The 14,579-nt window shown below is 44.0% G+C and overlaps 1 protein-coding gene across 2 annotated transcripts in view; it reads right to left on the reverse strand.

The window, feature by feature from the left end:
* uacaa (uveal autoantigen with coiled-coil domains and ankyrin repeats a) overlaps window positions 1-14,579 on the reverse strand; it is a 171,541-nt gene that overhangs the window by 67,368 nt on the left and 89,594 nt on the right. For both annotated transcript variants that reach the window (XM_070858555.1, XM_070858554.1), the window contains exons 3-5: window positions 12,847-12,935; window positions 8,542-8,606; window positions 4,484-4,541 (exon numbers count right to left, since the gene is read on the reverse strand). In XM_070858555.1, the coding sequence (XP_070714656.1) occupies window positions 4,484-4,541; window positions 8,542-8,606; window positions 12,847-12,935 (212 nt within the window). The remainder of the gene's footprint in view (window positions 1-4,483; window positions 4,542-8,541; window positions 8,607-12,846; window positions 12,936-14,579) is intronic.

Genomic DNA, 14,579 nt, shown 5'->3' on the forward strand with positions numbered 1-14,579 from the left:
GGAGAAATTTAGAACTCAGCAGAAGAGGACAAAGGGTTTGATTAGGGCAGGGAAAATAGAGTACGAGAGGAAGCTTACAGGGAACATTAAGATGGACTGCAAAAGCTTCTATAGATATGTAAAGAGAAAAAGGTTAGTAAAGACAAACGTAGGTCCCCTGCAGTCAGAATCAGGGGAAGTCATAACAGAGAACAAAGAAATGGCAGACCAATTGAACAACTACTTTGGTTCGGTATTCACTACAGAGGACATAAACAACCTTCCGGATATAAAAGGGGTCAGAGGGTCCAGTAAGAAGGAGGAACTGAGGGAAATCCTTATTAGTCGGGAAATTGTGTTGGGGAAATTGATGGGATTGAGGGCCGATAAATCCCCAGGGCCTGATGGACTGCATCCCTGAGTACTTAAGGAGGTGGTCTTGGAAATAGCGGATTCATTGACAGTCATTTTCCAACATTCCATTGACTCTGGATCAGTTCCTATGGAGTGGAGGGTAGCCAATGTAACCCCACTTTAAAAAAAAAAGTGAGAAAGAAAACGGAATTATAGACCGGTCAGCCTGACATCGGTAGTGGGTAAAATGATGGAATCAATTATTAAGGATGTCATAGCAGTGCATTTGGAAAGAGGTGACATGATAGGTCCAAGTCAGCATGGATTTGTGAAAGGGAAATCATGCTTGACAAATCTTCTGGAATTTTTTGAGGATGTTTCCAGTAGAGTGGACAAGGGAGAACCAGTTGATGTGGTGTATTTGGCCTTTCAGAAGGCTTTCGACAAGGTCCCACACAAGAGATTAATGTGCAAAGTTAAAGCACATGGGATTGGGGATAGTGTGCTGATGTGGATTGAGAACTGGTTGGCAGACAGGAAGCAAAAAGGAATAAATGGGTACTTTTCAGAATGGCAGGCAGTGACTAGTGGGGTACTGCAAGGTTCTGTGCTGGGGCCCCAGCTGTTTACATTGTACTTTAATGATTTAGACGAGGGGATTAAATGTAGTATCTCCAAATTTGCAGAGGACACTAAGTTGGGTGGCATTGTGAGCTGCGAGAAGGATGCTATGAGGCTGCAGAGTGACTTGGATAGGTTAAGTGAGTGGGCAAATGCATGGCAGATGAAGTATAATGTGGATAAATGTGAGGATATCCACTTCAGTGGTAAAAATAGAGACACAGACTATTATCTGAATGGTGACAGATTAGGAAAAGGGGAGGTGCCACGAGATCTGGGTGTCATGGTACATCAGTCATTGAAGGTTGGCATGCAGGTACAGCAGGCAGTTAAGAAAGCAAATGGCATGTTGGCCTTCATAGCGAGGGGATTTGAGTACAGGAGCAGGGAGGTCTTACTGCAGTTGTACAGGGCCTTGGTGAGGCCACACCTGGAGTATTGTGTACAGTTTTGGTCTCCTAAGGACATTCTTGCCATTGAGGGAATGCAGCGAAGGTTCACCAGACTGATTCCCAGGATGGTGGGACTGACATCAAGAAAGACTGGATCAACTGGGCTTGTATTCACTCGAGTTTAGAAGAATGAGAGGGGATCTCATAGAAATGTTTAAAATTCTGACGGGTTTAGACAGGTTAGATGCAGAAAGAATGTTCCCAATGTTGGGGAAGTCCACAACCAGGGGTCACAGTCTAAGGATAAGGGGTAAGCCATTTAGGACCGAGATGAGGAGAAACTTCTTCACCCAGAGAGTGGTGAACCTGTGGAATTCTCTACCACAGAAAGTTGTTGAGGTCAATTCACTAAATATATTCAAAAAGGAGTTAGATGAAGTCCTTACTACTAAGGGGATCAAGGAGTATGGCGAGAAAGCAGGAATGGGGTACTGAAGTTGCATGTTCAGCCATGAACTCATTGAATGGCGGTACAGGCTTAAAGGGCCGAATGGCCTACACCTGCACCTATTTTCTATGTTTCTATGTTTACATGATAAAATAACAAACGTAAAAGTTTTTCCATTTGGAGAAATCTTAGGTGAGGGGCCAAGGCACCAAGGTCAAGAGCAAAAAAGAAAAAAATGAAAAGAAAGACTTGCATTTATACATCACCTTTCACGACCACCTGATGTCCCAAAGCACTTTACAGCCAATAAAGTACTTCTGAAGTGTAGCCACTGTTGTAATGTGGGAAACGCGGCAGCGTATTTGCGCACAGCAAGCTCCCATAAACAATAATGTGATAACAGCAATCAGATCTGCCATGATCTTATTAAATGGCTTGAGGGGCCGAATGGCCAACTCCTGCTCCTATTTCCTAGGTTATGTTCTTAAATGACCAAATGATCTGTTTTCATGATGTTGGTTGAGGGATAAATATTGGCCAGACACCGGGGAGAACTCCCTTGCTCCTCTTCAAATTAGTGCCATGGGATCTTTTTATGTCCACTTGAGAGGGCAGATGGGGACTCAGATTAACATCTCATCCAAAAGACAATGCAGCAATGTGAGTGTAAGCCTAGATTTATGTGCTCAATGTCCCTGGCGTGGAACTTGAACCCACAACCTTCTGACTCAGAGGCGAGTGTGCTACCCACTGAGCCACGGCTGACATGTAAATGAGGTAAAGCAGAAAGCAGTAGCTGGGTTTTAAAAGCTGGAGGAAGGAAAGAGAGAGGGAGTTCCAGAACTACGAAACAAGAATGTTTGTCAAAGTTAGAGACCGTCCTGATTCCAACACAGTGAGGATGCAGGGAGTGGCGAGGGAAATTAGACGAGACGTACAGGCGTTGGTCACATACAACTGACTCATGGGTCAGCTCCAGGTTACAAGATAACCTGGGGCCATGGTGTGCATACTGGTTGACTCATCAATCCACTGTGCTGCAAGTCATTATTTTCACTTGGAATAAACTCCAGTTGTTGAATCATAGAAACAGACGGCACACGGAAGGAGGCCATTTCGGCCCACCATGGCCGCGCCGGCCGACAAAGAGCTATCCAGCCTAATCCCACTTTCCAGCTCTTGCTTCGTAGCCCTGTAGGTTACACAGCACTTCAAGTGCATACCCAGATACTTGTAAATTGGTGAGGGTTTCTGCCTCTACCACCCTTTCAGGCAGTGAGTTCCAGACCCCACCACCCACTGGGTGAAAATATTTCCCCTCAAATCCTCTCTCAATTTCCCCCCCAATTACTTTAAATTTATTTGAATCTAATAATTTGCCTCATCATGGTGTGCTGAAAACATGCTGCATAATTTCTGTCGCTATATGGGAACCGTTAAAAACACCTCATTCCTTTCAGATGCAGAGGATGTTTCCCCTCGTGGGGGAAATCTAGAACGAGGGGCAGTTTCAGAATAAGGGGTCGCCTATTTAAAACAGAAATGAGGAGAAATTTCTTCTCTGAGGGTCGTGAATCTTTGGAATTCTCTGCCCCAAAGAGCCGTGGGGAACAGAAGAACAAGGAGCAGGAGTAGGCCATTTGACCCCTTGAGCCTGCTCCACCATTCAATATCATGGCTGAGTCATTGAATATATTTAAGATGGAGATAGACAGATTTTTGACTGATAAGGGAGTCAAGGGTTATGGGGAGCGGGCAGGGAAGTGGAGCTGAGGCCAGGATCAGATCAGCCTTGATCTTAATGAATAGCGGAGCAGGTTCGAGGGGCCGAATGGCCGACTCCTGCTTCTATTTCTTATGTTCTTATGTTCCAGTTAAACGTTCTATAAACTGCAACTTTCCAAAATCATCGCAAGTGGTCATACAAACCAAAACAAAAAGATATTGTGAGCTCTCATGGTCATCAGTGTACAACTTGACTTCAGAGTGGCAACTCACAAGATAGTTCTATTCACGAACATGACTCCTCTCAGGAAACATGGTGACAGCTCGTTAATTAATGAAGGGTTTCTCCAGCAGCTTATCAACACCAGTTTGCTCAGAACGCGAGAAATTCTTCTGCTTGCTTGTTAATGGAAACACAATAACGGTCGCTGTTGGCCACAAGAGGTTTTTATTATTATTATTGAAAGACCGAACAGGCTGGGCTCTTTTCTCCAGAAAAGAGAAGGCTGAGGGGGTGACCTGATAAGAGGTCTTTAAGATGATGAAAGGGTTCGATGGGGTAGACGTACAGTAGATGTTTTCACTTCTTGTGGGAGACCAGAACTAGGGGCCATCAATATAAGATAGTCACTAATAAATCCTATCGGGAATTCAGGAAAAACTGCTTTACCCAGAGTGGCGAGAATGTGGAACTCACTGCCACAGGGAGTGGTTGAAGGTCTGTGACAGAGCGGAAGGCAGGAGAGATTAAATGGCAAAAGGGATGATAGTACAAAGCGAAGGGAGATGGTAATGAGGCAAGAAAAGAAACAAAAGATGGAGTGTCAAAGAGGTGCAGATGGGAATGACAGAATCAACAACTGCCATGTGACCAAACAGGGGCCGAGGTTCTGGTCTGAAATACGAGTCCAGTAACATAACCACTCTGCGATCGTACCTTGAACAAAAGCAGCCTTGTACTGACCTGCTTCGTGAAGCGCAGATCTGCCTTGAAGATCTACATTGTCGACGGGGCAATTTTGCTGTAAAACAAGTTCACTTACTTAAAACAAGAGAACAATAAGGAGACACTCTCCAGCAGGATTAACATTGAATTTGCATGCACTATTGTGAGCTGCAGAGAAAAGCTTTAGCTCCCAAATGAAGAATCCTTTCTTACAACAAAAGTTTGTTTTTGACAACAGTTCCTTGGCGAGGACCAAGGGTAGTCACTCCGGCGAAAGTGGAGCCTTTCAACCTTTACATACCCCCAGGGAATCCCGCCTCAAGTGTCTGAAAAACTGTGCAAGCTACCCAAAGGAAAAGCAGTGATATAATAGAAGAATGCTTTTTTTTTAAATTTAATTGTGTACATAAACATTCCAGTAAGTCATTACAGAATAATGTAGAAAGCTTGAGAAGTTCTGCGCATGGTGCGTAGTGCAGCAGCACATAGGTTTATATCGGATATATGGCACAGAAGCAGGCCATTCGGCCCATCGGGTCCATGCCGATGTTTATGCTCCACACGAGCCTCCTCCCACCCCTCTTCATCTCAACCCATCAACATATCCTTCTATTCCCTTCGCCCTCGGGTGTTTATCCAGCCTCCCCTTAAATGCATCGATACTATTCGCCTCAACCACTTTCTGCGGTAGCGAGTTCCACATTCTCACCCCTCTCTGGATAAAGACGTTTCTTCTGAATTCCCCATTGGATTCCTTGGTGACGATCTTATATTGGTGGCCTCTAGTTATGCTCTTCCCCACAAGTGGAAACATTCTCTCTGTACCCACTTTATTAAAACCTTTCATAATTTTAAGCACCTCTATTAGGTCACCCCTCAGCCTTTTTTTTTCAAGAGAAGAGGCATCCAGCCTGTTCATCCTTTCCCGATATTAATACCGTTGCATTTCTGGTATCATCCTTGCAAATCTTCTCTGCACCCTCTCCAGTGCCTCTATATCCTTTTTATAATACGATGACCAGAACTGTACGCAGTGCTCCAAGTGTGGTCTACCCAAGGTTCGATACAGGTTTAGCATAACTTCCCTACTTTTCAATTCTATCTCTCTAGAAATAAACCCTAGTGCTTGCTTTGCTTTTTTTAATGGCCTTGCTAACCTGTGTCGCAACTTTTAGTGATTTGTGTATTTGTGTCCGAGATCCCTTTGTTCCTCTACCCCACCTAGACTTGCACCCTCCAAGTGACCTCCCTATTCTTCCTACCAAAATGTAATACCTCACATTTATCTGTGTTGAACTTCATTTGCCAATTATATGCCCATTCTGCAAGTTTATTAATGTCCTCCTGTAATTTGTTGCATTTCTCCTCAGTATTGACTATTGTGGGGTAGCTTATCGAAGGCCTTTTGAAAATCTAGATAAATTACATCTACGACATTACCATTGTCTACTCTCTCTGTTACCGCTTCAAAAAATTCAATCAGATTGGTCAAGCAAGACTTTCCCTTTTGAAATCCATGACGACTATACATTGTTATATTTTTGGTTTCTCGATGCTGTTCTATTTTCTCCCTTAGTAGGGATTCCATTATTTTTCCGACCACCGACATTAAACTGACTGGTCTATAACTCCCTGGACATATTCTATCCCTCTTCTTAAATATAGGTATTATGTTAGCTATCTACCAGCCCTCTGGCATTACACCTTTGTCAAATGAATTATTAAATGTGTAGTAATGCCTCTGCCATCTCTTCCCTAGATTACTTTAAAATGTATGGATGCAATCCATCCGGAACAGAGGGGTTTATTCTCTTTGAGTTTGATTTGTTTATTTAATGTATCCTCTTTTTATTTTAAATGCACATCTCATGATTATCATCGAATGTCATGTCCACCTGCTCTATCTCCCTGGTAAATGCTGAAGCAAAATAATTATTTTATATTGCTGCCATATCTCTATCGTTACCTGTAGTATTATCCTGTCTATTCCTTAATGGCCCTATTCTCATCTCGATCTTTTTTTTTTTAAATTGATGTGCCTGTAAAATATTTTACTATTTTGTTTTCTGTTGTTTGATAATTTAAATTCATAGTTCCTCTTTGCCTTCCTAATTGTTTTTTTGACTTCTCTCCGAATCTTTTCGTATGCTCCCTTATCATGCACTCCCCTGCTGTCTATGTACTTAATGTATGCCTCTTTCCTTACCCACAACTGTTCCCTTATGGCTTTATTCATATATGGCGATTCATTAATGTTTAGTTTGTTCTTTTTAAGCAGAATATATTGTTCCTGCACTCTGTTGAACACCGTTTTAAATGTTTCCCATTGCTGTTCTACATTGTTTTTTGCCAATATTGTTGCCCATTTTATTTTCCCAAGTTCTATTCTCAGCCCCTCAAAATCAGCTTTTCTGCACACTCGTACCCTGGTTTTCATCTTACTTATGTCCTTCTCAATTATCTTAAAACACATTATATTATGGTCACTATTGCCTAGATGTTCCCCTACTTGTACTTCTCTTATCTGCTCTGGTTCATTCCCCATTACTAGATCCAATAGCGAATCCTCCCTTGTTGGGCTTTTTACATATTGGGTTAGAAAGCAGCCCTGTACACATTGTAGGAACTCCATTCCCTTATCCCCTTTACCTACCTCTTCTGTCCAATTAATATCGGGATAGTTGAAACCCCCCATGATTATTATTCTATATATTTTTTTTACTAATTTCCCCAATTTGTCTGTATATTTCTACCTCCATCTCCCTCTCACTATTAGGTAGTCTGTAGATTACACGTATTAGTGTGGTTGATCCTTTATTATCTTTTATCTCTATCCATATGGATTCTATTTTTGTTTTGCACCATATGGACAGAAGTTTTATGACTTTGAATGCCCCCTGGAATCTTCCCCAAACACATTCTAGGAGGAATGCACCCCAATTTCAAAACCTATGGATTATACGGTTAGCCAGCCAAACTAACCATTACCTGGGGATATGGGCAGTGTTACTAATGTAACATTTACTACCCAAATTCCATGTTAAATGGTCAACAGCCCAAAAATAAATAAGTCACTAATAAATCTAATTCAGGAGAAACTTCTTTACTCAGCAAGTGGTGAGAATGTGGAATTGCCGCAGGGAGTGGTTGAGGTGAATAGCAAAGATCTACTTAAGGGGAAGCTGGAAAAACACGAGGGAGGAAGGAATAGAAGGATACGCCGATAGGGTGACATGAAGAGGGGTGGGAGGAGACTCATGAGGTGTATAAACACCGGCACGGACCTGCTGGGCCGAATGGACTGTTTGTGCTGTTAATTCTATGGAAATATTGAACACAAACCTACAAGCGGCAACAGGAGGCAGCAGTCTGGTCCATCAAACCTGTCCCATGCAACCAGAGTGCACCATCTACCCTCTCCCACTCCCAGGTCTCCCAGCCAACCCCGCCTCACCCCCATCATGGAATCTCCTCGAAGAGGCTGGAGGGAAAACTCTTAAAATAAATAAATAAATAAATTCTCTCCAACCATCAAAGGCAGTCGAACAGAAAGGCGTTTGCTGCAATTTAAGAACTGGATGCAAAATAGTAAATAATGCACTTGAATTTAGAAACTATATACTTCATGCACACACTGCAATAACAAGCTGTCACTGAATTCACATCTAGAAGCCAACTTATAAGAACATAAGAAATAGGAGCAAGCGTAGGCCATTCAGCCCCTCAAGCCTGCTCTGCCATTCAATAAGATCATGGCTGATCTATCTCAACTCCACTTTCCTGCACTATCCCATATCCCTTGACTCCTTTAACATTCAAAAATCTATCGATTTCTGTCTTGAATATACTCAACGACTACCCCAGAGACCTGTGGAGGCTCAGAGAATTCCAAAGATTCACCACACTCAGTGAAGAAGTTTCTCCTCATCTCAGTCCTCAATTTGTAAGAATTACTTTTTAACTTCAGTTAATGTGAATAATTTCTTAATTGGCACAATGATTTTGGTAGATGTTTACTGCAAAGAATCTTTTGACAATTCTAACAGCATCTGTAGTCAACAGGTGATTCCCATTACCTGCAGTAACCGTTGCAAACACAGTGACTGTCCATGTCTAGCAGCGAGGTGTAACACACTTCGTCCTGTGCGGGGACAAAAAAAGAGAAAATTAATTATACAACAGTTGAACCCTGAACCCAAGGCTCTTTAATCCATGACAACACCGTCGAGGTGAGCATCAGAATTTCTTGATGGCTGCTCTTAAAAGTTCCTTCAGGTGTTAGCCATGGCTCAGTGGGCAGCGCTCTCGCCTCTGCGTCAGAAGTTGCTGGTTCAAGTCCCGCTCCAGAGACGTGAGCACAAAAGCTAGACTGAGGGAGCGCTGCATTGTCAGAGCTGCCGTCTTTCAAACGAGACGTTAAATGGAGGTCCTGTCTGCTCTATTAGGTGGCATTATTCGATGAAGAGCAGGGGAGTTCTCCGCTGTGCCTTGGGCTAATATTTATCCCTCAACCTACATCACTAAAAACAGATGACCTCTTTGTTATCTCATTGTCGATTGTGGGAGCTTGCTGTGCGCAAATTGGCTGCCGCACGTCCTGCATTACAACAGCGACTAGACTTCAAAAGTACTTCATTGGCTGTAAAGTGCTTTGAGGGGTTGACAAGATCATAAAACGCACAACAGAAATGCAAGTCTTTCTTTAATCATGCCCAACGATGCTCGGTTTACATGATCAGCTCCACAGTAGAGTTAAACACGATACTGAAGCGAATGTTGTAAGTGTAATCCTGCGACAGTGCACCTCAGCTATAGAACACATGCTGTTATCAGAGCATGAACTGGGTCGTGACCTCAGAAAGAACTTTGCTTCACTCAGCATCATTTATCGCCAGACAAAAGAAAATCAGTTTCCTCTGAAATAAGAAAATAGAAAATGTGTTCCAATATGCCACGGAACAGAGTGGCAGGATATGGATTCCTGCCAATACATCTAGCCCCTGATTGCAGCCCAGCTGAGAGAGCCAGGAGTCAAGTGGAGATTAGATGCTTTCTTGCAAGCTGATGGGGGGGGGGGGGCGGGGAGAGAAAGAGTATCAAACTCTTAAACTAACCTAGAACTTCATCATGGCCTGTCCCAATTAGATGGCAGCTATGGAGCAACAATGGCAGAGGCCTGGGAACAGAGTCGTAGGTCACCTGGTTCCCTTCTCAAATTGGGAATATAACCCAGCGAGACTAGAACAGAAAAAAGGACCGACAATAGTATACCGGAAGTGAATTATAAAAATTAAAAGGCAGCCTGAACGCTTTGTTGGTGCATAATCGGTATCGAAATGAGCTTTCGACCACATATCCGCAGCATAACCAAGACCGCCTATTTCCACCTCCGTAACATCGCCAGTCTCTGCCCTGGTCTCAGTTCACCTGCTGCTGAAACCCTAATCTATGCCTTTGTTACCTCTAGACTTGACTATTCCAACGTACTCTTCTCTGGCCTCCCGCGTTCTACCCTACGTAAACCTGAGTGATTCAAAACTCTGCTGCCCGTGTCCTAACTCGCACCAAGTCCCGCTCACCCATCACCCCCTGTGCTCACTGACCTACATTGGCACCCGGTTAAGCAACACCTCGATTTCAAAATTCTCATCCTCGTTTTCAAACCCCTCCATGGCCCTTGCTCCTCCCCATCTCTAATCTCCTCCAGCCCCACAATCCCTCAAGATGTCTGCGCTCCTCTAATTCTGCCCTCTTGAGCATCCTTGATTATAATCGCTCAACCATTGGTGACCGTGCCTTCAGCTGCCTGGGCCCCAAGCTCTGGAACACCCTGCCTAAACCTCTCTGCCTCTCTTTCCTCCTTTAAGAAAGAGATGAGGAGAAATTTCTTCTGAGGGTTGTACATCTATGGAATTCTCTACCTCAGAGAGCTGTGGAGGCTGAGTCATTGAATATATTTAAGGCGGAGATAGGTGTTTGAGTGATAAGGGAGTAAAGGGTTATGGTGAGTGGAGCTGAGTCCATGATCAGATCAGCCATGATCTTATTGAATGGCAGAGCAGACTCGAGGGGCCAAACAGTCAATTCCTGCTCCTATTTCTTATGTTCTTCAGACGCTCCTTAAAACCTACCTCTTTGACCAAGCTTTTAGTCACCTGCCTTAATTTCTTCTTATGCGGCTCGGTGTCAAATTTTTTCGTCTCATAATACTCCTGTGAAGCACCTTGGGATATTTTACTACGTTAACAGCGCTATATAAATATAAGTTGTTGTTGTATTACTGGGTGCAATGGCTCACGATGTCCAGCGCTGTGAATGGTGCAGGACTTCGACAGGTACCCAGAATATTATCTTCCCTCCGGCACCACACATGTAGACACACCGGCACTGACATACACAGTGTCGAGCACTTGCAACTTCAGATTTATATGGGCCTATCGCTATAATGAGAAGCTACGTTGAATAGACTGAAGAAACAAACTGGGAATTAAACAGCACTGGGTCATGCATCTCAACAGTACGTCACTGTAGACAAGATTGTCTCGCTGCGTTTATCCGCCTTTTCAGCATAAACGGCCCACCCTCCCAGGGACCAGCACACATCTTGCACCAGCCCCAGAGAACAAGTAGTCAACATGTTCCAAGTCTATACTCCCACTCGGTCGTCAGTGAATGGGCAACTTGGGGGATTTCGGGCTCTACAACTGTCACGAGACACTCGAAGGGATTGGACGTATTTCACTGCAGAAGTGGAAATTACAATCGAGGTCTTTTATAATGTCTGGAGGCGAGGATAATGCAGATGTAAGTAGGCTATTTAACTTGGACTTTGAACTCAGAACTACGTAGAATTACAAAATAAACAGTCCTGAAGCAAGGGAAAGGATTAGGAGTAGGCACATGAAAGAGCAAAAGCAGCTAATTTTATGCTGATAAGCTCTTTAAAGTACAGCTGCATAAAATATATACACCACTGGAAAATCTGCAAAACATCTACCAGAACAGAGGGGTTCCAGCTATCGGGAACGACTGAACAGCCTGGGTCTGTTTTCTCTAGAAAAGTCAAGGCTGAGGGGGTGACCTGATATGGGTCTCTACAATGATGACGGGGTTCGATAGGGTAGATGTACCTTAACTCCATTTACCCGCCTTTGGGACACATCCCTTCATAACCAACAAAAATCTATCGATCTTGAAAATTGAGTTTGACCCTCAGCATCCACAGCCTTAGCGAGTTCCAGATTTCTGTTGCCCTGTGTGTGGTAAAAGCACTTCCTGATTTCACTCCTGAACGGCCTAGCACTAATCTTTCGAAATACTGCCACAAGATCTTTTACGTCCACCTGAGAGAGACAGGCGCGGCCTCGGTTTACCGTCTCATCCGAAAGATAGCACCTCCGGCAGTGCGGCGCTCCCTCAGCACTGCACTGGAACCTGGAGTGCAGCCTGGAATTTTGTGCTCAAAGTCTCTGGAGCGTGAATTGAACCCACAACTTTGACACGAGGAGAGAGAACGCTACCCACTGAGCCACGGCTGACACTGTAAGATGAAATATAAAACTATATCTGACAGAGGGACTTTCACACCATTATTCACCCATGTTTGCAAAACAAAACACTCAATTTGGGGGTCATCAACAACACACCATTAGTCATTGCTCTCAGTGTTAGCACTAACAGAAAGAGATGTACAATGTGTCTAATTTTCATCTCTTTACCAAAGGAAGGATATACGTGCCTTTGAGGGGGAGGGGGTGCAATGAAGGTTCACTAAATTGATCCTGGGGGATTGTCCTATGAGGAGAGATTGCGTAGATTGGGTCTATATTTCCTTGAGTTTAGAAGAATGAGAGGTGATCTCATTGAAACATACAAAATCCTCACGGGGCTTGACAGGGTAGATGCAGGGAGGATGTTTCCCCCGGGCTGGGGAGTCTAGAACCAGGGGTCACAGTCTCAGAATAAGGGGTCGGCCATTTAGGACTGCGATGAGGAGAAATTTCTTCACTCAGAGGGTGGTGAATCTTTGGAATTCTCTACCCCAGAGGGCTGTGGAGGCTCAGTCGTTGAATGTATTCAAGACAGAGATCAATAGATTTTTGGATATTAAGGGAACAAAGGATATGGGGATAGTGGGGGAAAGTGGAGTGGAGGTAGAAGATCAACCATGTTTGTACTGAATGGCGGAGCAGGCTCGAGGGGCCGAATGGCCAATTCCTGCTCCTATTTCTTGTTGTGCTTGCAAAAATTCAAGCCCAAGCAAGGAGGAAATAAAAATGATGAGTCTGTCGGCCTTCACAGTGGCACTTTGAGAAGCTTCTGGATGAGAGAATGTCCCTCCCCAAGCTCTAACATAACACAAAAATAAAGCAAATATTTACCTGAAGCATCTATTGCAGCGACATCAACACCGTGAGAAAGCATCGCATTGATGCAGGGGACATCTCCTTTAGCTGCTGCAACGTGGAAACTGGAAAGGGATAGAAACGCAAAAGAAAAATATTAAACTCAAATTGGAGAGAGTATACTCCAGCACGTTCTCCTGGACAAGCTGTCTCCCTTGCCACGTAGCTGCTGGCGATTCTACATTTCTGCTGTTGGCAGAGGTCACAAATGGCTAAAACAATAAAATACACCGACGGGTTCGCTAAAACATTTGGTGCCTGCAGAATTGCAAAGTGCTGCAGTACAGACGGATCTGGGGGTCCTTGTGCATGAAACACAAAGTTAGTATGCAGGTACAGCAAGTGATCAGGAAGGCAAATGGAATGTTGGCCTTTATTACAAGGGAGATAGAGTATAAAAGCAGAGAAGTCCTGCTACAACTGTACAGGGTATTGGTGAGGTTACACCTGGAATACTGCGTACAGTTTTGGTCTCCTTATTTAAGAAAGGATATACTTGCATTGGAGACTGTTCAGAGAAGGTTTAGGTTGATTCCGGAGATGAGGGGGTTGACTTATGAAGATAAGTTGAGCCTCTACTCATTGGAGTTCGGAAGAAAGGAGATCTTATCGAAACATATATGATAATGAGGGGGACTGACAAGGTGGATGCAGAGAGGATATTTCCACTCGTAGGCGAAACTAAAACTAGAGGACATAGTCTCAGAATAAGGGGCCCCGTTTAAAACTGAGATGAGGAGGAATTTCTTCTCTCACAGGGTTATTAATCTGTGGAATTCTCTGCCCCAGAGAGCTGTGGAGGCTGGGTCATTGAATATATTTGAGGCGAAGATAGATTTTTGAGCGATAAGGGAATAAAGGGTTATGGGGAGCGGGCGGGGGAGTGGAACTGAGTCCATGATCAGATCAGCCATGATCTTATTGAATGACAGAGCAGGCTTGAGGGGCCAAATGGCCTACTCCTACTCCTATTTCTTATGTTCTTAAGATTGAGAGAAACCTGCTTTACTGCCTCCCAATACTCTGGGCATCAATTGTTGGAATCTTGGCATCTTTGATAAAGTATCATTGGGGAGTGTCTGTGCGAGGGATACTGGTGTTGGTTCGCCAACTCTGGTGTGACATCTTCCGGGAGACTTCCTGCCTTCAAGTGCTCTACCCCCACAAAGGTTCCCAACCCTCCAGGATTCTCCCGGAGTCTCCAGGGATTGAAGATTGCTCTCCAGGACACCGTCGCGAGCAGAGACCCGGGAGACAAACCACAGGGACACTGAACAAAAATTGCGTTTTTTCCCTTTTCTTTGAACACTTTCATTTATTAGTTATGAAAATATTGGAGATGAGGGAATAAAGAAGTTTCGCTGACAGTCGCAACTCATCCAACTACGGATGCTGAAAATCTGAAACAGAAACAGAAAACGCTCAGCGTCTGTGGAGAGAGAAAGAGAGTTAACGTTTCAGGTCGATTGTCCTATGAGGAGAGATTGAGTAGACTAGGCCGATATGCTCACGACTTTCGAAGAATGAGGGGTCATCTCATGGAAACATAAAATTCTTACAAGGCTTGACAGGGTTGATGCAGGGAGAATGTTTCCCTGGACTGGGGAGTCCAGAACCAGGGGTCACAGTCCCAGAATAAGGGGTCGGCCATTTAGGAGTGAGATGAGGAGAAATTTCTTCACTCAGAGGGTGGTGAATCTTTGGAATTC

The sequence above is a fragment of the Pristiophorus japonicus genome, chromosome 17, assembly GCF_044704955.1.
Source record: "Pristiophorus japonicus isolate sPriJap1 chromosome 17, sPriJap1.hap1, whole genome shotgun sequence".
Classification (NCBI taxonomy): Eukaryota; Metazoa; Chordata; class Chondrichthyes; family Pristiophoridae; genus Pristiophorus; species Pristiophorus japonicus.